General features: G+C 34.5%; 2 protein-coding genes across 2 annotated transcripts; both read left to right on the plus strand.

Moving 5' to 3' along the window:
* Positions 1–1301: 1301 nt before the first annotated feature.
* LOC145597966 (myosin-9-like) lies at positions 1302–19234 on the plus strand. The gene is made up of 38 exons (XM_081654245.1): positions 1302–1432; positions 1616–1744; positions 2514–2657; positions 2785–2930; positions 3062–3218; positions 3491–3549; positions 3864–4023; positions 4122–4271; positions 4365–4501; positions 4588–4734; positions 4861–4962; positions 5038–5095; positions 5196–5297; positions 5482–5519; positions 5663–5789; positions 5898–6068; positions 6148–6279; positions 6374–6483; positions 6572–6632; positions 7466–7643; positions 7762–7967; positions 8051–8170; positions 8775–8873; positions 9075–9296; positions 9538–9677; positions 14198–14312; positions 14402–14425; positions 14525–14782; positions 14877–15029; positions 15109–15318; positions 15450–15572; positions 16379–16449; positions 16536–16635; positions 16719–16775; positions 17036–17092; positions 17188–17268; positions 18358–18440; positions 18532–19234. Exons 1-38 carry the CDS (start codon positions 1430–1432, stop codon positions 18647–18649), a joined length of 4548 nt encoding a protein of 1515 aa, XP_081510371.1. The 5' UTR covers positions 1302–1429; the 3' UTR covers positions 18650–19234.
* A 2330-nt stretch (positions 19235–21564) lies between these two features.
* Positions 21565–22212, plus strand: LOC145597362 (uncharacterized). Its single transcript, XM_081653517.1, has 2 exons — positions 21565–22018; positions 22073–22212. Exons 1-2 carry the CDS (start codon positions 21565–21567, stop codon positions 22210–22212), a joined length of 594 nt encoding a protein of 197 aa, XP_081509643.1.
* Positions 22213–24637: the final 2425 nt, after the last annotated feature.

Consider the following 24637-nt stretch of genomic DNA (forward strand, 5'->3'; position numbering starts at 1 on the left):
CCTAATTTTACGACAATGGACCGATAGGGAATGGCCTATAATTTATTACAGCCCACAAATAAATTAAGATATTTTAATACACAGAAGTTTAATTGGCTAGGTTATTGTTTAAGATAAGACTAGTCGGCCGTTGTCCAGGTTGCCACTCTTTTTAGTTGTGCAGCTGTTAAATTTTTTTAAAAGACATTTAATAGGTTATATGTGTGTGTAATACTTTTGTAGTTTAACAATAATCCGTGTGCAAGATTATAGCATAAGTGATAATTAGTGTAGATAGTTAAATAATGATTTTTCTTCTAAGACGTTGAGTGTTCGAACCTGAGTTGAGGCAACATATAGTATTCTTGGTGGTTGCGTAATTCACTACGTACGACCCACAAATAAGAAAAGAAGTCTAACTTGTTATATAAGAGGTTGCTAGCTAGAAATGGAGATATACGCATGATTTATGCTTGATATATCAAATTTGTTGACAATGACTTGAACCCAGATATGTGTGAGTAATTAATTACAAGGAATTAGAGAAAGAGAAGATGTCTATGATACTCTATTGTTATTACCATAATAGTGTCAAGGAGTATATTTATTTTGAAATATTCAGCAATATTGGAGCTGAACTGTACTGAACCTCTTAATAATCAAAAGGTCGGATTAATATTATAAGACCACACAAAGGTTGACTTATTTAAATCAAATTTTTCTAGTGAAAAAGAACTAACTATATGATGAATTTGAAAATGTTGTTGAGTATGGTGAATTGAGTGATAATTACCAACAATCCGTCGTTTTTAAAAAACATTATAAGGAGTAGTTTGTATATTCAGCATTTTTAGTACTTAGCATTGTTTTTTTTTTTTTTTAAAGTAAGATGAAATACCACTCGGCACCTCTTATAGATTAAGTTAGTCCAGCTTTGAGGTCAACGCTCGAGAGTAGAGGGGGAGGGAGCTCTCGTTGGTGGTTAACCTCGTAATACTCCAAAACGTATAAATTTGAGAGAAGAGAGAGGGAAAGAGAAAGGGAAAGAAGAAGCAGAGAAAGAAGAAGAATGGCATTCCAACAAATGGGCAAAACTTTTAGGCCAATTCTTCAATCTTTCCGATTTTTCAGCTTTTTTATTCATTTTTTTTACCATTCAATTTTACTCCTTCTTTCCCCTAAAATTTCTTCACACTTAACTCTTTTTTCTTCTGATTCATCACAATTTCTTCCTGTTTCCCCAATTCAATTTTATTATTTTCCGTCGATTGATTTCTTAGGGTTTGGCTTTCAATTTTTATTTGATATATTTCTAATTTTTTCATCAATGTAAAATGGGAAATCGGTTCTTTGTGATTTTTAAATTATGTGTTTGAAATGGGAATAATTAGGGATTTGTGAGAGACATTTTAGAATTAATCAGCGGAATTCAGAAAAATAGTTATTAAAAATGGTAATTTATTTTAATTTTTTAAATTCTGTATTGTTAATTTTGTTTATGGAGCTGAATTGTTGGATGATATTGGCTATTAACTAGCTTAGAATTGTGATTAATTGATCTATTAATTAATTAATTGATAAGAATTAATCATATAGAATATGATTGTTGATTGTTGCCATTGATGTTTGGTTGCAGGGTTCTAAGGTGAATATTATTGTGGGGTCTCATGTTTGGGTGGAAGACCCAGATATTTGTTGGGTTGATGGAGAAGTGATAAAAATCAATGGTGAAGAACTTCAAATCAAAACTTCAAATGGGAAGCAGGTAAAAATTAATTATATTTTAATTTTTTGGTAAAGTTGGGATCATTGTTTGTAATACTCATATGTTTCCAAGGAAATGCTAATATAATCTATAGTTTTTATGAAGTTGATTGACAGTTTAGGGAGGAAATTGTCAGGAGTTATTACCATATCTTAAATTTTAGCTTGTAAATCAGGTCTTACAATGTGCATTGCATGCTCTGTTATGTATCAACCTTGTTGATTTACTCTGTAAAACTATATCTGGGCTTATATAAGGTATTGAAACTTCTACGGGAACTACAGTTTCTGAAGAGCTTCCCAACCCCTTAATGTAGTAAGCATAGCTTGAACCAACGTAAGTGATGATTTGGACAATTAGACTAGATATCGTGCTATGACCCTAACCAATTGAACAACACTGATACTACAATCATGAAATTTAGTAATATTGATTTCATAGAAACTAGAAAGACACCGTCTTCCCTAGGCATACAACAATATTGACAGTTGTTTTCTAAATTAGATTATGAAGCTCATGATTGTAAAGTCAAGGAACGTCATACTGTAGAATTAGTTGCTACTTAGTTAAAGGCCGAAAGGTGTAAATAATGTGAGGTAAGCAGGGTAAAATAGTAAAAGGGGCTTGCCAAAAATGGAATAGAGTAAAAGTGAGTTGAACTTTAAACCACTTCAAAATAGAAAGCGAGTCAAACTTTCAAGAACAGAGGATTTAGGTGTTGTAATATATATTAGAATGTATATAATTGTTGCTGTAATATGCCTAACAGGTTACGGCATATCAATCGAAAATTTATCCAAAGGATATGGAAGCTCCAGATGGTGGAGTTGATGACATGACAAAGCTGTCTTATTTGCATGAGCCTGGAGTGCTGCAGAATTTAGGAACTCGATATGCTCTAAATGAAATCTATGTAAGGATTTTTTTTAATCAATGTCTAACATATGCTTTTGTCCATCCTTGAGATAAGATCATTAATTGCAGCAGCTATGGGCCGGCTCTGTTATAATATCATATGATACTCTTTGACATCATGGCAGACTTACACTGGAAATATTCTCATCGCGGTAAATCCATTCCAAAGACTGCCCCATATATATGACACCCAAATGATGAACCACTACAAAGGGGCAGCACTTGGAGAGCTCAGTCCTCATGTATTTGCACTTGGTGATGTTGCATTTAGGTGATTATATAATCTTATTGTTCTTTTAGGCTATATCTTATTACTTTTATTTTATTTTTGTATTCAATTTTTTGTATATTTAATTTTTGCTTAAAATCTTATTGAATTTTACTTACACTTTGTTTCTACAGGGCAATGATGAATGAGGGTAAAAGTAATTCCATTCTGGTTAGCGGCGAAAGTGGGGCAGGCAAGACTGAGACTACTAAAATGCTTATGCGATACCTTGCCTATTTGGGTGGTCGTGCTGCTACAGAGGGGCGGACTGTTGAGCAACAAGTTTTGGAGGTAAGAGTTAACTGTAGATAATTGATCTGTCTTCATGGCATTGATGTGTAATCAAACCTCACATTCAAATTCATTGGAAAAGAGTTTTATGAGGTTAACAAAAGATGACCTGAAATTTAGCTTCATATATACACTGGGTTTCATCATGATATATTCATGAATTTTACTGGTGATTTTCAAGTGCATAGTATATAACTATGGTACAGTGCTTAAAAATAGTTAGGATGTATATGTCTAATATGATTAACCTATGGCATTTGTTATGAATGTAGTCGAATCCAGTTCTTGAAGCTTTTGGCAATGCAAAAACAGTTCGCAATAACAATTCAAGGTTTGTTTGTTTTTTTTTTTTTTTTTTTCCTTATTGCAATCACTTCTTTCTATCTGCATAAACTGTTCATCTCATCGTGTAGTAATTGTCTGTTGAGCTAAAAGCAATTTAAAGATTTGAAATGATCATTTGTCAGAAGCACTATGGGTCTCCTTTTGTAGTGTTTTTGCCAGTTTTCTTTTGATTTTTTATTTTATTTTTTTGGGTCTCAACTCTCAAGTCATTCCATGTTTGTATATTAAGTGCACAAATTCCAGGTTTTTCAATGTTAATATCATGTGTGATATTAATTATTTCCTAATATGCTTCTGCAGTCGTTTTGGTAAATTCGTTGAGATTCAATTTGACAAGCGTGGAAGAATATCAGGAGCAGCCATCAGGACATATCTCCTTGAAAGATCTCGTGTTTGCCAAATATCAGATCCTGAGCGTAACTATCACTGCTTTTATCTTCTATGTGCAGCACCGAAAGAGGTCTGTATTGAAAAGTCTGGTGCAGCTCGAGCTTTGTACTTTGTGAAGTTTCAGATGATAACATTCTAGTAAATGAATTATTTGAATATATATAACAGGAAGTGGAGAGGTACAAGCTGGGAGATCCTAAATCATTTCACTATCTGAATCAGTCAAATTGCTATGAGTTAGTTGGTATAAATGATGCTCAAGACTATCTTGCTACAAGGAGAGCAATGGGCATAGTTGGGATAAGTAAGGAAGAGCAGGTATATTATGTTTTTATGCCTTTGATGCTTCATTAAATATGCCATATACATGAAAATAATATCTCTTTCTCCCATTCATTTTTCTTTATGAAGGATGCAATTTTTAGAGTGGTTGCTGCTATTCTTCATCTTGGTAATATAGAGTTTTCCAAGGGTCAAGAAGTTGACTCATCGGTTCCTAAGGACGATAAGTCGAAGTTCCATCTTCAAACAACAGCTGAACTTCTCATGTATGATCAAGTTATTGCTTAATTCATGATGTATGCACTCATTTCACTTTTGGCTGCTGTGATAGTTGATGTCTCTGTTAATTTAGGTGTGACCCTGTTGCTTTGGAAGATGCTCTTTGTAAACGTGTAATGATTACCCCTGAAGAAGTTATAAAGAGAAGCCTTGACCCAGGGGCCGCAACAGTGAGCAGAGATGGATTAGCAAAAACAATATATTCTCGTTTGTTTGATTGGTAATGACTTGATGTGATTATGTTCTCTATATTTATTGCCTATAGCTGGTGATTGATAGTTTTTATTTAATGCTGAACTGCTAACGCATTTTTTTTTTGGCTAACTCGCTCTTTTATTACACAAAGGTTGGTGGATAAAATCAATAAATCAATTGGTCAAGATCCTAACTCCAAGTGTTTGATCGGTGTCCTAGATATTTATGGCTTTGAAAGCTTCAAGACTAATAGGTAAAAAAGGGGAAATATTAAAGGGATAAACTAGTTTCTTTCACCAATTCACTCCTCTATGTTATGGCTATGCAGTTTTGAGCAGTTTTGCATTAATTACACAAATGAAAAGCTGCAACAACATTTCAATCAGGTAACAAGATTACATATTACAATTGATGGTATTGTTTAGAGTAGTATTTTCAGCGCTCTGAAATTCTACTACGCATAACATATATTCTCATTGTTTTCAGCATGTTTTCAAGATGGAGCAAGAAGAGTACACAAAGGAAGAAATTGATTGGAGCTATATTGAATTTGTGGATAACCAGGATGTCTTGGATCTTCTTGAAAAGGTGATTTTCACGTGTTACTAGTTGTGGGCCTTATAGCTCTTGAGGGTTGTACCCTTGTAAGAAAACTGTTGGCGCTCTTGCCTCTTTCTCCAATTAGCAGATTCCGCTATATGTTTTTCTCCAGCTGTGTTTGGACCCTTGAAATGATATTCTTCCTGAAAATTATTATTTATTTTTTATGCAGAAACCTGGAGGAATTGTTGCTCTGCTTGATGAGGCTTGGTAAGATATACTCTCTCCCTTCTGGTCACTTTTATTTTTTGTCTTGGCCAGATATGGGTTGTCAATGATGTTAACAAAAGGAAGCTAGTATGTTATTGGTTTTTGAATTTTGCTTTCTTCTTCTTTGTGCTGAACTATTCCAGCATGTTCCCAAAGTCAACTCATGAAACCTTCTCGCAAAAGTTATATCAGACTTTTAAGACTAATAAGCGCTTCATCAAGCCAAAATTATCTCGTACTGATTTCACTATTGCTCATTATGCTGGAGAGGTGACTTGGATTTCCACAATCTTTTTCTCTAGCTGGCTAAATTTCTGGCTTACAATTTTTTTTCTTAGTTTGATAATTTTTCTTCTGTACTTTTCCCCTCCTTTTAAGGTTCAATATCAATCTGATCAATTTCTGGACAAGAACAAGGACTATGTCGTCCCAGAACATCAGGACTTGTTGAGTGCTTCCACATGCTCTTTTGTGGCAGGCCTCTTCCCTGTAATTGCTGAGGAGACAACCAAATCCTCTAAGTTCTCATCTATTGCTTCTCGTTTTAAGGTATCTGATTGTTATTTTTCTTTGTTAATGAACTTATGATTTCTGTACATACTGAAACTTCTTACACATTTTGATCCAGCTTCAACTACAACAACTGATGGAAACACTGAATTCTACAGAACCACACTACATCAGATGTGTAAAGCCAAATAATCTTCTTAAGCCTGCTATATTTGAGAATATGAATGTCATGCAGCAACTGCGCTGTGGTGTGAGTACAATATCAGTCCATCTACCATTTAATCAATTCTTTGATTTTTTTTTTTTTTTTTTAAACATCTTTCTGTACTGATTCTTCTGTTTAGGGTGTTCTAGAAGCAATAAGGATCAGCTGTGCTGGATATCCTACACGTCGTACATTTTTTGAATTCATTGATCGATTTAAACTTCTTGCTCCTGAAGTTGTGAAAGAAAAGTATGTGTCTGGTGTACTTGTAGTTTCTCATAATTCCTGTTGATATGATGCAATTTAATTGAAGTTTTGCGCACTTTGCTTTTTCCAGTGATGCTGAAAAGGTTGTATGCTCAAAGATTCTGGAAAAGATGGGTTTAACTAACTACCAGGTACTGAATGATTATCCTGTACCCATCTTCAATATTAGCTACTTGTTACTTTGCTCTCACAATCAGTGTACACAATTCTGTAAAGTCATTATGATTGTGCTCACCAGACTAAGTTCTCTAGTGATTTTATGGAAAATATCACTTAAGTCCTGGTTTTTTGTATGTCTAGTAAGATGAAACATTTGCTAAGTCCTGCTTGATGATAAAACCCGCAAAACTAGTCATTGCCTACAAGCCAATGTGCATGTTTAACCAGATATATCAAAGGCGTGCCCTTTCCTGTTAATTAGATTGCCTGTATGGTTGTATTTTTATAATACACAGTTATTTGAACGACATAACAGACAACACTGGATCCAAAAGCAGCTATCACATTGTATTTCAGGCCTTACATGACTTTACATTACCATATGTGTTTGGTGTCCAATGCTATTTTAAATATCGTATATATTATTTTCCTGAAGGTTGTGGGGGAATGGAAGCTTTGTATTCTTGTATTAAGTTTTTTTGCCATACTAAAAGGAACAAGCGAAAAACTAAAGTTGCGGATCATGAAAGAGTTTTGTAGTTTGTGATAAAGTTGACCAACTTCCCCCACCCTTGTGTCCTCTTACTCTTAAGTCACTGTTTGCATACTTGTAAGGTTTAGAATTAGATATACTCTGTGCATTTATGGATGGATGACAATACCAACTATTGTTTTCTTTACTCCTGTAGTGATTTCATTTGAGAGTTGCTTGAATTTTTCTATATACTGCAGGATGCTGTCTTATTTTCTTTTAGGGGTTTTTAATTCAGTCTTTTTACATATCTAACTATTTGATGGTTTGCAGATTGGGAAAACAAAAGTTTTTCTGAGAGCTGGTCAAATGGCTGAGCTGGATGCGCGCAGAACAGAGAAACTTAGCAATGCTGCAAGGACTATTCAAAGGAAAATCAGAACTCATATATCCCGTCAACATTTTCTTGCTTTGCGCAAGGCTGCCGTTGATATACAAACATCATGGAGGAGTAGGCCTCTTTAAAATCTGACAACATGATAGCTTCCAATTAGTCTAATTTTCGCCATAGCGAGACATTGTGTATGTATCTCATCTTTCTCTTCTCCCTGTTGTTTTCATCCTTGCAGGCAGACTTGCTTGCAATCTTTTTGAAAATATGAGAAGAGAGGCAGCTTCCATAAAACTTCAGAAGAACTTGCGTAGACACTTGTCCAGAAAATCTTATACACAAATGCAATCCTCGGTACTCACCTTACAAACAGGGTCAAGGATTTTGGCTGCTCGCAATGAATTCAGATTTAGAAAGCAAGCAAAAGCAGCAAAGATCATGCAGGTTGTTACATTTCCATGTTTTAGTTGCTCGAAGTGTGTTGACAATTGTTTAAGTAATGGCTGTTTTTGACCAAATATTCACAGGCTTTTTGGCGATGCCATTTAGCATGCTCCTATTATAAGAAGCTAAAATGGGCAGCAGTTCTTACACAATGCAGATATAGAGGGAGGCTAGCTCGAAAAGAATTGAGAAAGCTGAAAATGGTATGTGTATTGTTTGTTCTTTGATATTTACAGATATTATGATAACATCTTTATGTTTGTGCTTTCTTCTTTTATGTCTCTTTCAAATACCACATAAAATTCGAGATTTGAATTTCCGTAGGTAATGGCAAAGTATTTTGGAGGCTTATATACTATGACTACATGTATATTAGGCTCCAATTAAGATCTGATTTATACAAACATCTTAAACAAGACATGGCTAGTTTAAACTAGGTGATTTGAGTTTGGGATGATTTGATATTATTATTAAATTTGACACTATTCATTAAAATCAGGATTAAATCTAGAATTTCTATTACGTTTTCCCCCTCTGCCCCTCTTTGCTTCTTGATGTTCTCAAACTCACCAGGGTCAAATCAATGCAATTTATGACGACTTTGATATGTTCAGCCTGCTTTGTTAAGTAGCAATATGTAAGCACTTTAACTAGTTAGTAGAGAATATTGTATTCTTTACTGAGTAAAGCTGCGAGATGGTCAGATGGAGTTTCTTGGTTCTGTTTAATCCCCATCTATTTTATACTTACGTCAGGTATCAATATTCTGTTGATGTATTTGTCACCTTTATTTTTCCTTTTTGTAAGGCTTCCAAAGAAACCGGGGCACTCAAAGAAGCAAAGGATAAACTTGAAAAGAAGGTAGAAGATCTCACATGGCGTCTACAGTTTGAAAAACGATTACGGGTAATATACATTATAGACTTTCTGGTACCAGTAATATGCTTTGAACTTGGCGTTCTAGGAACTGATTTGATAGCTTGACCATAGATAAATTTTTAGTCAGTTCGTCAATCCATATACATACCTCTAATCTTCCAAAGAATCATTGATTTGGCATGTTGGATTCTCCAAGTGTAATTTTATTGATAATGTGGCTCTGTACAGACGGACCTTGAGGAGTCTAAGGAGCAAGAAATTGCAAAGTTACAGCAATCTTTGCAAGACATGCAGAGAAGAAATGATGAGACAAACGAATTGCTTGTCAAGGAGCGTGAGGCTTCTCAGAAAGCCGTCATAGAGGCAGCATCTGTTGTCAAAGAAACTCCAGTTACCGTAGAAGATACTGAAAAAATTGAAACTTTAAGTGCAGAAATAAACTATCTAAAGGTATATTTTGTCACCAGCTTGGCCTATTAATTTATCTTGTCAGTATTTCTTGGCATAGCTTATCAGCTTCATATATACATGCTGTCTACCTTTCAAATGACATACCCATATTTTCTAGGATCATGGGATTTATTAACAGATTTTCAGGGGACATTTGCAGATGGTTTGCCACTTAAGCTGTTGCTTGCAATATTTTCTTTCTTTTCTTAGATTTTTAGAGGATTCTCCTCAATTTATGCAGGTCTCATTAGAGTCAGAAGGACAAAGATCTGACGAGTGGGAAAGGAGGTATAAAGAAGCCCATGAATCAAGTGAAGAGAAAAGTATGAAATTAGAAGAAACAGAAAGAAGAGTTCATCAACTTCAAGATTCTCTTAATAGGTAATGTTATGTTTTGCTTTGTAAATCTAGGCATTTTGAGATATTTAGGTTTTCTTCATTTAAATAGGAAAACCCCATTCTGAATGATCATTGATATGAACTAATTTGATTAGTTTAGCTGTATACTATAAGCTAGACTTCGAAGTTTATGATAGTAATATTCACTCGATTAACCAATTTAAATAGCAAAACCCCATTCCGAATGATCACCCCCTCCCTGTTTAATTTCTTGGAAGGCCTTCAATCTATGGATGTTTTAGTCTGTTTATCAGTATTGATTCAGCCAGTGGTTTTGCCATGAGTCCATGACAAGATATTTATAACAATTGAAGGAAATTTCTGGTCAAGGTAAATATGTTGTGGAAGTTTTTGTGTGATGGAGGGAGAATTGCTTTGGCTTCATTAGCTTAAGCTATTAATTTTATCTTGGGTGATGGATATCTTTTGTTGATGTGTTCTAGGTTGATAGGCTATTCAGTGCTTTTTTTTTTTTGAATAAAATAATAGAGCTTTTGCACTTTTTGTAGGTGATTAGGATGGTATATTGAAAGAATGTTATTGTGTGTGAAGTGATAATCGGGATTGTAAACATATGCCATGGAACTTGACTCCTTTTAGATTTTTAAATGACTGCATATAAGAAGTCATCAACAGCTTATGTGGAACCAAAAGTTGCTGATTTGAAGCAACGGCTTCATGCCTTCATGATAGCAGAAAAGTTGTATTAGATTAAGTACTTTGGCAGCTCGCTTAAGTAGCATAAAGCTCATGAGTATGGGCCTAAGGTTTGCTTTTATGCTTATGGAACTGGAAATGATAAGATTTTTGTCATGTATTTGTTAAAAAGGAATTATTGGTTCTGGAAATCAAGTAAAACTCCACAAAGCCACAAAGGTGAAGGAGATTATTGAATGGTCACTTGTGCACTGTCTGTTAGGTTTGTTTGTGGCTATTTGTATGTCTTGGTGGAATACTGTTGGATTTAGGTGTTTTACTCAAGGACATGTCTGGTTAGAAAGGATGAACAGAAGCTATATGTCAAAATGTGGAAATAATCTGCTATAGAGGTGGAAGCATGTCAGTACATGATCTGTTAGGGAAAAGTGTATTTCTTGGAAGGATTTTGTACAATTGTTGGCAACTTTGAGCTTTTTTATTCCCCATGATTTTTTGACAAAATCTATAAACAGCATTTGAGTTCCTGAATGTCGAGTGAATTGATTGCCCCCATATTATATAGATGAAAACCAATTATGATGTCTTTCTGTACACCTTTATTTCCTTCCTGATGTACATCCTAGTTCCTTCTCGTAAGCTCCTATTCTTTCATGTCTTCCCCTTTTTCTTGGGCATGTATGTTATTGTCATGGAAGCTATCTTTGCACAGCTTGATTTTGAAGTTTTTTTTTTATTTTATTTTTTTTATTTAATTGGATTTAAAAACTGTTTTCTTATGTCACACTGGGGCCTAAGTGAGATCTTAGTGTCATAGTTTTTGGTCGAAATGAAGTTGAGATAAATTTGGACCAGATTATGATTTTCTAATCGAGTTGCCCTGACAACCTTTTCATACTGTCAAAGAAATTCCTAAGTCCTAATTAATGATTTGGGAATTGTGAGAAGGAAAACATTCCTTTTATATAGTACGAACTATCGTTGCTTAGGTTAAGATGATGATTGCAGGTGACTGAAAGAACTCCATACTTGTCTTTTGTCTAACGATAGATGTGACTTAGCATGTCTCAGGATGATGTTCTCCATGTCCAGCCAATTCTCGGAGCTGAAAATGCTTTTGCATGCCTCATCAAACTTGTGCTGTTCTTCAGAGCATACAGTGAGAGATTCTCGTCGTGGTGTCTTTTCCTCTTCTTCTGACGATTCATCCTCTGCTTCTGACTTAACTCCTCAAGCCCCTGCTTCAAGTCCAGAAAACTTGTCCTTCCTGAATCCTGATGTTTTCCAGCTGGTAGTTCAGGATCTTTCACATGCTGGACCTACAGGTTAGCTCAGCTTTTCTAGTGTGATCATTTCTGCTCTTTGCCAGAAATAGTAGAGCGTTAAGATCAGAATGCATCTCAAGTCAATACTAGGGAATGAAGCCTACTGATTCTCCATTATTTACATATGGAGTCTTTTCCTTATTCTAAAATTCATCTGATGTATTGATTAGAGTTTTATTTTTCCTTAAACTTTCTTACGTATAGGATATATCAATCAGTAACAATATTAGTCTTTTTTTTTCTCTCTTGATTCGTGCATTGTGCAGGAGCTGACAACTGGGAAAGTGATCAGGAGGGGGCCTTCGATGACTTTTTCTGATGGAAGTTGCTCTTTCTACCTTTTTGATTACCTATATTAGGATTGAGAAACATGGTCTTTTAGTAGAACCTATGTCCTCATATCAACTGACCAAATCTTCATCAGCTAGACCAAGAGCAGATCCCATAGAAGTTAAATGAATTTCAGATTTTCTGTTATCTAACCATTAGAACCTTTCACTGTCATTTGCTCACATCGAAATCATTGAATTTCATAACCTCATGGTCAATGAGACACAATATACCAAACAATTTCATAAAGTATGCCATGTTTAAATTATGTTTTATAGAGTTAGACCCTTCTATAAGGTTCAGCTAAGTGATGAGGAGGAAGTTTAGGAGGTAGCCTCTTAGGTTAAAAGATACATTGATAAATAATGCCCTATACCACCCATATACAGCTCTGTTTTATGAAAAATTAGTTTGATGCCTTTCTTGTGCTAATCATTGCCTTTATATTTCCCCTATATTTAACAGCACATCAGAATAATTCTCATTGCTCTCTAGTTTTTTTTTTTCATAATTTTTCGTCTATTCATATTACTCTTCGCATCTCTCATTTTTCAAGTTATGCCAGCAGTAGCTGTAGAACTCATTAAAGACGGACATTTGATGGCCTTCATTGTTGGTAAAATAAATAGTCATTCATTTTCTGCATTTTTCATCTGGAATCTGTACACTCCTTTGGAATTACTATCAAATTGAGCTCTAGCCTATATTGTAGCTCTAGCTTTTTCTATCCTCTTGTACAAGCTCTTCTATATTACTCAGAAAGATGATATATTCCCCTCCTACACCAGTACCAGTTGAAGGCCACACAAAGCTGCATCGTCTGATTCAACCTCATCAAATTTCTCTATCTGTTTGATCTCCCACCTTTGGTAAGTCATGTCTTGTTCTGTCCTGATCTTGCTTGTAGCCTTTGATGTTTGTTTAGTACTCATTAGTCAATCAGTCATCATTCCTTCCTTCTCCTAGATCTGTATTGGTGCCCCCTATTCATCTGAATAGGTGTCCAATTCCCATTGCAGAAATCAGTGGTGGTAACAATTAGGTAAATGCTCATTATTGATGGAGCAAATGGAATTAGAATTGGTGAAATGGTTGTCAGAGTACCAAGTGATGTGGGGATCTTAGAGCTTGTTATCTGCTGTAGACCTGTAGTAACACTCTTAGATTGATTTACTTGATGGAATGGAGAAGGGTTCCAACATTATTTCTGGTGGAAAATTTGAAGAATTGTATCTGTTCTCCACAAGTGCTTTTGCTTAACTGACCTATGAAAAGCATAAATCTGCTTTATACCTGTTATTGTATTATCGTTGAAATATAAGGTCATTGCGTGGTGTTGCAGCATGTGAACTTTTATGTTTACTGCATCGACCATGACTACAATATGGGGAATTTTTCAGTGGGAAGAACTTTCATTCTATGTAGAAGTGAAGTTGCATAAATTTCTATCCCCGTTAAAAATGGAACATCCTTGACAGTAGGAGACACTAATCTTGGCAGAGAGTTCATGATTTACGAAATTAGTTGATAATTGATTTACGAAGACAAACATAATCCTGAGTAATATTCATGACACTCCCTCTTTTGCAAACTTTACTCTAGGGATGGTAGACATACCTTCTTTTCAAACAAACAAAACATTTTGTCCCTAAGACTAGTATAATTGAGGAGATGTAGGCTGCTACGTACATCCTAAGATAGCTGAATGAACTTAAGATTCTATGAAGAGCAATTTCCAGAAAGTCTATGGGCAAGACCTTGCGTTATACAGCTTATCTGGAATATGGAATGTACAAGGTTTGTATTGCTACACTCTTAAATGGTTATTCATTATTAGTTCACACTTTTGATCATTCTTTGTCTCCTGAATTTGCAATTTTGAGTGGAGGAACAGAGAAGGGTTTTCTAAACTTTCCTTGTATTGTACCAAATAATTTTTAGTTATTATGACCATAGGGATTTTTTGCTTTGCTTCCTTGAATTTAATGGGCTTTGTCTTTGTGATATTACTCATCATCTGCTTTTGATTCTAGATATTATCCCTTTTCTCTGCTTGTTCATGTGTCCTTTTCTTATTCTACTGGATAAATCTACCCGCATAAATTTAAGGAAAATTGGAAGAACCATACAAAAGAATCTGAATGTCTTGATGGGTTAACATTCATGATGCTCAAACTATTTTGTTGTTAGGCTTGAGGACAGACTTACCAACTTAGAATCTGAGAACAAAGTTCTTCGCCAACAAGCTATAACCATGGCACAGAATAATAAGCTTTTGGCAGCACGCTCTAGATCATTAATGCAGGTAATTTGATTCACTGTTGTATCCGTAACAGATTTTAAAATCTTCTAGTTGCAGTATCTTACCTAAATAACTTCTATGATTGCTTGCAGAGAACTGAAAGTACAAGAAATGTGGTACTACATTTTTCCCTTCTTAAATTTGCATTTTGATAAATTCTTACTACTAAAGCTGTTCAACTAACTTTTGTGGGTCAAATTGCAATCATGTGTTAGGAACTACGTAATAGTACATCCATGGTCGTTAGGGATCCTGCTGAGGTAGAGGGTAGAGCACAGAAAGCACTCAATGATAAACAGCAGGAGAACCAAGATTTGCTCATTCGTTGTATAGCTCAGCAACTTGGCTTCACTGAAGATCGACCGATTGCAGCATGTATCATATACAAATGCCTACGGCACTGGAGATCATTTGAAGTGGAGAGAACAAGCATTTTTGACAGAATCATTCAAACAATAGGCCACGCGATAGAGGTTAGAGTCGTATAACAGTGAATGTGTCTTGTTAGTTGCAAAGTTCATTTCTTGTATGAGGCTTTTATGAACCTACTAGTGCCTTATATTTCAGGCTCAGGATAATAATGACCTCTTAGCGTACTGGCTGTCTAATACGTCATACCTATTGTTGCTGTTACAACGCACACTTAAAGCAGGTGGTGCTGCTGGAATGCCCCCGCAGCGGAGGCGTCCTTCAGCTGGCCTTTTTAGAAACTTGACCTTGGTAAAGTAGCTGTTGACTGATTATTTGTTCACTTTAAGTATCTGTAATGTATGCTGAGATATTGCTTACATCCTTCAAGACTTTCCGTGGAATCCCTCGGGGTGTCGATCTTTCTTCGCTTGAAGGTGAAACAAATGGTGGAACTGATGGCTCCTTGAATCAGATCGAAGCCAAATATCCTGCATTGCTTTTTAAACAACAGTTAACAGCATATGTGGAGAAGATATATGGAATGATCCGTGATAACCTGAAAAAGGAGATATCTCCTCAGTTGAGCTCATGTATCCAGGTAATTAATCTGTACAGCATTATGTCATCAAAGCCTTTTGATGATTTGATATTAGTAGATATCAACAATTGATGTCTTGTGTTAAGTTATATCGCCATTTATCCACTTTAAGTTTCCTTATGAATTGGCAGGCGCCAAGAAAAGCGACTTCAATCACTCTCGGTAGTCCGTCAGCTCACCAGTCACTGCTTGTTCACTGGAAAGGGATTGTACAGAGTTTAAGCAATTACCTAAGTGTGATGAAAGCTTATCATGTCAGTTCCTCTTTGCATGATTATTCTATTCTTCCTTATTAGTGTTTTGTTTTCAACATTAAACTGATCGATTTTAATTTCATTGCTCTATGACATCTGTCAACATTAAAACATCTTATTTAGATCAGAAAACTTGAACTACAGAATTGGGGAAGAAGAGAAATTGGGCGGAAATGGATAATTGATTGTTAGTTGATGTAGTTAAATCATTAGATATTGTTTAAAATCCCAGGCATCCAAGTGGCTGGACGCTAGATACTCAAACTGCAAGCTGAGCAAAGTATATTAGCCTCAAAGTATTCTGCTTATTTTTTTTCTCCCCCTAATCTCCTCTATACTCCCTCTGTCTTATTTTACTTTCCCCATTTTGACCAAAAAGCTGTCACTAAACTTGGTTAAATGGGCAAGTAAAATGAGATGTAAGGTCTAAGGAGTATCATTTTCCGAATTCCTTGCCCTCACTCTGTCACTCAACTCTAATCAATTCTCTGCCTTCTTCCACAAGCTAATTATAACAGCCTTATATTGCAAAGTGTAATACCAAAAGTCCCCTTACCAGTAGACTAGTTTTTTGTGCATAGTAAGGAAATTAATGTTTACTAAATTGTTGATTTCTGGAAGATCTTCCACTACTATGCACTTTCTTTTATATTTTGCAAGTGGTGCTCTACATAGCTTTCTCAGGGAAACATTAACTGCCAAAAAATAAAAAAAAAATACTTTCCTAATTATGAATCAATGCAAAATATTTAGGATACGTCGAAAGCATGATGAGTCTTACTAACTTCTGAGTTACCCCTTTTCAGGTTCCTTCATTTCTTATGCGCAAAGTATACACCCAAGTATTCTCTTTTATCAATGTACAGTTGTTCAACAGGTTTGATTCGTTGATACTTGTTAATTAATTTCCTCATTGCTGGCGTAACTTAAGATGATATCCTGATTAATCTGCCTGTTGACCAGCCTTTTGTTGAGACGCGAGTGCTGTTCTTTCAGCAATGCTGAATATGTGAAGGCGGGACTAGCAGAATTAGAAAATTGGTGCTTTGATGCTAATGAGGAGGTATCTTTTATAATGTCTACTCTTTTACTTAGCTATTATTGCTATTCTTTTCCTATTTTCTTAGTCAAAATTCAAACTGACAGTATGCAGGTTCAGCTTGGGATGAGCTGAAGCATATTAGACAGGCGATTGGTTTTCTGGTATTGTTTTTCTTTAAATCATGTTTTTTTGGAGTGACAATATTATTTCTTTTTATATTTAAACTCTCTCAAAAAGCTATCAATTAGTGAGCTTCTCCATTCTGAGGAGTTATTACTTTCACATACTATTTAGGATTTCTGTCAGATATATAAGTTAGCTTGATAAAGAAAAAAGGCTGGGGTGTGTGGAAAGAGGAGCAGATAGTAATTTTTAGGAGGAAAAGTGTTATTGAGTGGTCTAATTTGTTGTCTTTATTCAGGTCATTCATCAAAAGCCACAGAAAACTCTAGATGAAGTTAGTCATGATCTTTGCCCAGTAAGTAATGCACTTTCAAGCTTCAGTGAGAGATACAATTACAATAATTTCCTCATTTTTCTTACTAAGGACCAGTTCCAATTTTTTATCTACAGGTGCTTAGCCTTCAGCAGCTTTACAGGATCAGTACTATGTACTGGGATGACAAATATAGCACACATAGCTTGTCTCCTGAAGTAAGTTTTATGCGGCCACCAACAATATTTTATTTGATATAGTATCGTGTAAATCGGGGTTAGAATTTTTTTTTTCTTTGTTTTGCTGCAACACCCCTGGTCTGAGGATTATTTTTACAGCAATTTGTTTCCCAGGATTTATTTTTCATTCTTTTTGTTTTGTTTTTTTTTTTTTTTTTTTTTTTTTATAAAAAAAATTTGGGACCTAGTGTCAAAAATTCATGGAACACTATGGGATGCATCCCGGGGCCATATAATATTTTCAACCCATATATGACCATTATTCGGCTACATAAAGGCCCCGTAGAAGCTTAAAGCCAATACAAGAGGCGTGTACGAAAACGAGTAAATTGGACGCTTTAAGGCAAATTGGATGGTTCCACCCACCCAATTGAAAACCCGGAGGGTATTAGGGTCCATAGTAAACATCTCGGCAATTTTTATTTCCGGACTTAAAAAGGTCAAAAATTTCCAAAATTGAAGACTATTATCCACGCTTTTTGAGCAATTTTGGGGTTTTGGGACCCGGTGTCGAAAAGTCTTGAGATATATGGGGATACATCCCAAGGTCATATAATGTCGTTTGGAACCAAAAATGATCATTATATGTTGTCATAAATGTCCGTAGTAGGCTTGAGTTTATGAAATCGGTGGAAGTTGTGTAAATGGGTATATTGACCATTTAAAGGCATATTAGATGGTTTTACCCACCCAAATAGACTCTCGGTGTGTATAAGGGTCCATGGTAAGCATCTCGGCAATTTCTAAGAACTTCATCATCATAATCCTTCTGATAAAATTTTCATCTCCACTCCAAAATTTTTTACTTTTCCTTTTTGGTAGTAGACACCATAGCTAGCCTCTCATGAAACTGCGACATTGAATCTGATAAAAAATGATTTCATTAATCACTTGCTGTTATAGTTCTGGTTTTGCAGTCTTCTGCATAACTAACGACACTTATATGTATTCTCAAAGTCGGCTTTATGGCAATATGCCGGGAGCTTCTGCCTTCTGGTATATAGGCAACCAAGAAAATGGTTCTGATATTAGCTAGCTGATAACATATGCACTTTTTTTTTGCTGTAGGTTATATCGAATATGAGAGTGTTAATGACAGAAGATTCTAACAATGCTGTCAGTAGTTCTTTTCTACTGGATGACGACTCAAGGTAAGCTGAGAAAACCCAGGCCATGTCCTGTTTTCTCATATTCCTGCAATTATTTCAATGTGGCTGCTGACTTGTTGTATTCTTTGTGCAGTATACCGTTTTCAGTGGATGACATGGCGAAGTCTACAGAGGAGATTAGTATCTCAAAAATTGAAATTCCTCCTCTCATTCGAGATAATGCCGGATTTAGCTTCTTGTCGGAAGCATAGGTAGTATCGGATCGAATTCTTGGTGCTCTGGATACCTGCCTCCTTTGTGAATTCCTTTCTCTCCAGCCTAATGCTTGTGCAGGCCTTGTGAACTTGAGAGGTGACAGATTTTGGCCCAAGGAGTGTACATCCTGCTCTCTGCATATAAAGTTACAAACAACCCTTGGTGAGGTGAAAATGCACTAGTATTTTTACGTTCTTACTGGGGAGTGGACGAGTGATAACTTCCCCCAACTGACTTATACATCGAGTAGGGCTTATTTAGAGATTCGCCGAACAATTTTTGTTTGAAGATAGTATCAAGAATTTAGGAGGTTTTGTAGGATTAGAAAGGATGTTCGGCGGATGGATTGCCCTCCCAGGCTAGGATAATTCATATTCATTCAGACAATTGCTCGGCTTCAACGCCAAATAAGTGGGAAACTTAGCTTCCTAATCTGTTTATGAAGTATATATTTATGTTATGCTAATTATGTACTCTCATTTCATGTAATTTTAAACATCTGTTTATGAAGTATATATTTATACAAGGCAGTCTTGCCGCTATTCTTTGATAAATCCTTCGGAAATACCAAGTTTTGTATTGCTTTACCACCACAATTATGCTAATTATGTACTCTCATTTCGGATTTCACTAGAAGGCATTCAAAGTATAACTATGACCATATCAAGTCGACAACAGTGCCATTTATATATTTACATATTTGTGATATGATATTTTTTACTAGAATATGAAACGTTGTAAAATTGTAAATAATCCAAATGTTATATGTATTAAGAAATAGAAGAAGTATATATCCACAACTTTTTCACCTTAATAATAAGTACGAGTATTTTTTTTCCGAGCAATCTCGATGACTCCATTTGTTCAATATTTTGTACTGATAAGCAGATTTTATACACAAAGAGGAAGTATATATCCACAACTTAATAATAAGTACGAGTATTTTTTTCGAGCAATATCGATGACTATTTGTTCAATATTATTACTGATAAGCAGATTTCATACACAAAGAGCACAACTTATATTGCATAACTTTCACGTGTATTTTTACCTTCAAAAAAAAAATGTATACATACTAGTATGCTACACACAAAGAATAATGCATGGTAATAATCATGGACTATTGATATCCTCAACCACTTTTCACTGGTTGGCCTTTTTTGGTCCTTTGGCCTCTTTCTTTGGTTATTTCTTTCATTTTAGCATGTATGTACCATTTCTTCAAGTTTAGGTAATTTCCAAATTTTTTTACTCTTTACTTTGTGTAAACTTCTACAAATTGAAAGCCATGACAAACAGACAAAACATTTTAAGTTTCTCCCAAATCCTTTTCTAAAATTTTCAATTTTCCTCTCTAATCTTTAATTTGTTGATTAGTACTCTTACAAGTCATACCCTCTCTCTATGTACATAACTAGGTACTCAGTATAATATTATTCTAGGTTATGTTCAGTTCACTTCACTTAATCTATGTTGGTTTTAAAATTTCACTAAATTTTGACTTTATTTGTTCACTAAATATTAAGAGCAAAAAAACGACATTAGATTCGTATAAATGTGTATTCTCGAAATATGAAATTTTCATAATTATGAGATTAAAATTTAGGATAAACAAATGAATATCAAAATACATGCATATCTGAAATATGTAGATATTTGCTTATATAAGTTGAACTAAACATCAGTGGCGGATCCAGAATTAATATTTAACGGGGTCAAAATGCATTTGATAAATATTTATGGGGTCCTTCGGTTAAAAATATAGGTAATTTTTATATATAAAAAAAAATTAAAAGGATTTTTTTTTTTTAATATTCAAGTGGGGTCAAGGGACCCCACTAAATGCCCCTCAATCCGCCACTGCTAAACATGGCCTTAGTTTGGTTTTAATAGGGATGTAAGTGATTGGAAACAATATAGTACGGAGTACATACGTACATGCAAGTGCGAATGTGATTATTTTGAAAATATACACTACGAGTACATAATAGTTCTGGTATTGTCAAAGTGTCAGACTTAGGGCATCATATAATATAATATTTGTGGATGAATTTGTGATTCAATTAGCTTAAAGTTCGTTTATCTTCCTCAATAAATACAAGTATCATTGACTTGTTTAATTGCTACTTCCTACTCCCTCTCTTATAGACATTAATTAACTATCATCATAAAATTATGTACACTAATATGGTGAGCTCCTGGTAACTAGTGTAATAGTATCATGCATTTCTACCATAATTGATCTATAAAAATTGCTTTTCTACAAGTAATATAATAAATTAATAATTTTATGAATTGGGAAATTTGCGTCAAAAGAACCAAAACAAATTTTAAGCACTGTTACCTCAACCAATTTGCGTAATGGTACGATTAGTCAACTTAGCATGCACATATCTGAAATACTACTGCTAACTTAATCAGTTGTACTTGTGTATGTATGTAATTATTCTTGGCTCGGCTCGACTCGTTAACACTCCTACACAGCTACACGTATTAAATTGAAGTTATGTTTTTCTTTCTAACTCTTTCCTTCCTTATTTCTGCAAAAGGGAACCACCTGGCAACCTAAGTCACAACTTACATTGAATAAGCAATATGCTTGATATAGTATCAGAAATTTTCAGGTAAGTGCATTCATAAATTAAATGAAATATCTCATGTTTATATATTTTCTTATTATTAGCTACCAACAATCTTTCAACTTTTCTACTAAGCAAACTCTTGTTCTTTTTACCTTATAGTATTCATTTCCCACCAAACAAACACTCTCAACTCCATACCTTCTTTAATGTCTTTCTAAACTCTCTCTTTCATCTTCATCCTTCGGCGCTCCTTGGCCCGGCCCTCAACAACCATTTTCAAAGGAACCTCCATCATCAAATCGCGGTTAGTTGTTCCGTGGGTGGTAGCTATGGAAAGAGGTCTATTGAGTAGTGGTAGTAGCAAAGTGAGAGATGGTTGGGAGATTAGTGAGAATAATTTGAAGTTTGACAAGGATTATCCTTATGGATATCCATGGCCTCCAAAGTATTATTCATGCAGCTTTTGTCAAAGAGAATTTCGGTCGGCTCAAGCTCTTGGAGGTCATATGAACATCCATAGGAGAGATAGGGCTAGGTTAAGAGATCTTTCTCTTAATAATAATTCACTATTATCTAATGAATTTGATCAAAACCCTAACCCTAACCCTAATTTTAATCCAAATCCAAACCCTAACCCTAACCCTAATTCTAATAACCCTATAATTACTTTCTCATCTTCTTCTTCTCCAACAAACAACAACAACAACATCTATGCTCACCAATACTCCTTGGTTTCGCTATCTCTTTCCTCCATCACACCGCCAACAAAAGAAAGAAGAGATAGTTATTCTCAAGATGTAGGAAAATGGAAATATGTTCCTCACTCTTCCATTGAAGATCATGATCAAGAGGATGAAACTAGGGTTTTTAGTGGTACTACTCGTGCTCCATCTAAGGAAGTTGTAAGGTTGGACTTGGAGCTATGTCTTGGAGAAGCAAAAGAAGATTTAGATTTGGAGCTTCGCCTCGGAATTTAATAGCCTAACTTCATCCTAGCTCTTTAGCTTGCAACTACATGTTAGGTTGTTAGATTATTTAACTAGCTTTAAATTATGCTACTCCATATATATGAATTGATCTGTTAGTTTGTTCCCAAGAAAGTGATGAAGGAAAAGTTTATGGAGCTGCTTTCTTTTCTTTTGTCTTTGCCTTTTCAGCAACAACTGCTTTGATGAGATCAAGTACATGGCTTTCAATAATTTTGAGGTATGGGAGCTAGTTATTAAAAAAACAATAATAATATAAAAAAAAAAAAAGTTTTCTTTTAATTTTCCATTATTTAGATAAGTATGATTATAAATTATGTAACAGTACACTATAAACTCTTTCGATTTTTTTTTTTAATTTTATTTTAATTAGCTTATAATATGAGAATCAAGACTCATAATTTATTTGGTTATTCATTTTAATGTTTTATAATATAATATCCAATGCTAGCTAGTATTAGTTGAATTGAAGCTTGATCTTTATAACTATCTATTTATCTATGTAAGTTTGTAAAATAATTAATTAGTTAAGTAATTATCTATTTATCTATGTAAGTTTGTAAAATAATTAATTATCTATATTAAACTTGTGGCTCGTGTGTGTAAGTAAGTGTATAGACAAAAGGTACTATAGGACTGGAAAATCAGAAGTCATAATTGTATGAAGAAATGATGCACATGAGCATATAACTTAAATGAAAGTATTCATTGGTGGCAAAATCTAGCTTACCTCATCACTTTCATTGGGAAATGTGATCAAGCATATATTCGTGATACAATGCTTCTTATACTGTTCATGTGCCTTTTAGATCCTTTGTTTGGAGTTAATTTCATATATCAATGGCTTATAGATGATCTATTGGCTTATAGATGATCTATATCATGGTGGTGTTTATGCTAGCTTAGTATAATATCGATCTTATGTACAAAGTATAATATACTTTGTATTATGTATAATCGATATGTCAATCTCTCTGTCCAAAATTAATAATTAAATTTTCTATAGTATTGTTTTATTTAGGGTTTTTTTTAACTTTGCTAAGTAGATCATCAATGATAGAATGACACACCTTTTTCTATTATTCTTCATATTTTCTATATCTTATATTTTACTTGGCATACCTCGAGGCCTCTAATCTACTTACGAGTGTTTCTGTGTTTGGGTATGTAAATTTAGTATGAGCTGGCTTAAGTTTGAAGAAGAGAGTATTTGGATTATTAAATAGAATACTTGAGCTTTAATGTATATTGTATGTGCTAATTTGTTATTGACTATATTAGAACTTGGAGCTTTCAAACATGTTCAAGGTTAATTAATCAATTTATTAGTATTAGTATGTCATGTATGTAATAAACCCATTTTTGGTACGTGAAACGTCATGTACTCGTATATGTTTTAACTCTTTTAATAAGTCTAATAATTATATACCTTATACATGTATATATTGTTTAACTTTTGAAATCTCTAATTCTATTAAAAATAATTTAATATAAGCTTAAGAAAAATAAAATGCTGCTAAAACCAGAAATTACATTGATTGCATCAAAAAAGCCTAATATTCATATAATTCCCCATAATGTATCATCTCCATCAATACATATATATAGCTAATAGCTTGTATTGATATAGAAAGAGTTTGGTTTGTTGGGTATTAAAAATCAATGATGTATGCTAAAAATGACCTCCAACGGGAAGTGTCATCTCCATCAAAGCTACATCGATCAATCAACACACTTCCATGTTCATCTTAGCATACCTTCGTGTCGTTAATTATTACCATTAAATTTACATGCCAATAATTCAAAATTAATACCTACATCCATCATCCATATCATGTTTCTAATACACATACATTCTTTTTCACAATAATCTAGACTTAAATTCATTCGTTTGATGGTAGTCAAACATCCCACGGACATTTTTGACAACATATAATGGTCATATATGGTTCCAAACGTCGTTTTTTTTTTGAGGGAATCCAAACGTCGTTATATGACCCTAAGATGTATCCCCGAGGATCTCAAGACTTTTCGCCACTGAGCCACGTAACATCAAAAATTCCTCAAAAAGCGTGGATAATAACCTTCAATTTTGGAATTTTTTGACCTTTTTCCGCCCGTAAATAAAAATTGTCGAGATGTTAACCATGGTCCCTAATACCCTCCGGGAGTCCAATTGGGTGGGTGGAACCATACAATTTTGCCTTAAAATGGTCATTTTACCCGTTTTCGTACTTGCACCGATTTCGTGAACTCAAGCCTATCACGAACACTTTTGATAACATATAATGGTCGTATATGGTTCCAAACGTCATTATATAACCCTAAGATTTTTCCCCTAAGATCTAAAGACTTTACGCCATCGAGCCTCGTAACATCAAAAATTCCTCAAAAAGCGTGGATTTCAATTTTGAAA

Source organism: Chenopodium album, chromosome 20 (assembly GCF_948465745.1).
Source record: "Chenopodium album chromosome 20, dcCheAlbu1.1, whole genome shotgun sequence".
In the NCBI taxonomy this organism is placed as follows: domain Eukaryota; kingdom Viridiplantae; phylum Streptophyta; class Magnoliopsida; order Caryophyllales; family Amaranthaceae; genus Chenopodium; species Chenopodium album.

Excerpts from the sequence above, each read along its gene's own strand:
- LOC145597966 (XM_081654245.1), top strand. Across the intron at positions 4,735-4,860 it reads TATTCTCGTTTGTTTGATTG|GTTGGTGGATAAAATCAATA; the intron begins GTAATGACTTGA and ends TATTACACAAAG. Across the intron at positions 18,441-18,531 it reads CTACTGGATGACGACTCAAG|TATACCGTTTTCAGTGGATG; the intron begins GTAAGCTGAGAA and ends TTCTTTGTGCAG.
- LOC145597362 (XM_081653517.1), top strand. The coding sequence starts at position 21,565 with ATGGAAAGAGGTCTATTGAGTAGTGGTAGTAGCAAAGTGAGAGATGGT. Across the intron at positions 22,019-22,072 it reads AACAAAAGAAAGAAGAGATA|ATCATGATCAAGAGGATGAA; the intron begins GTTATTCTCAAG and ends CTTCCATTGAAG.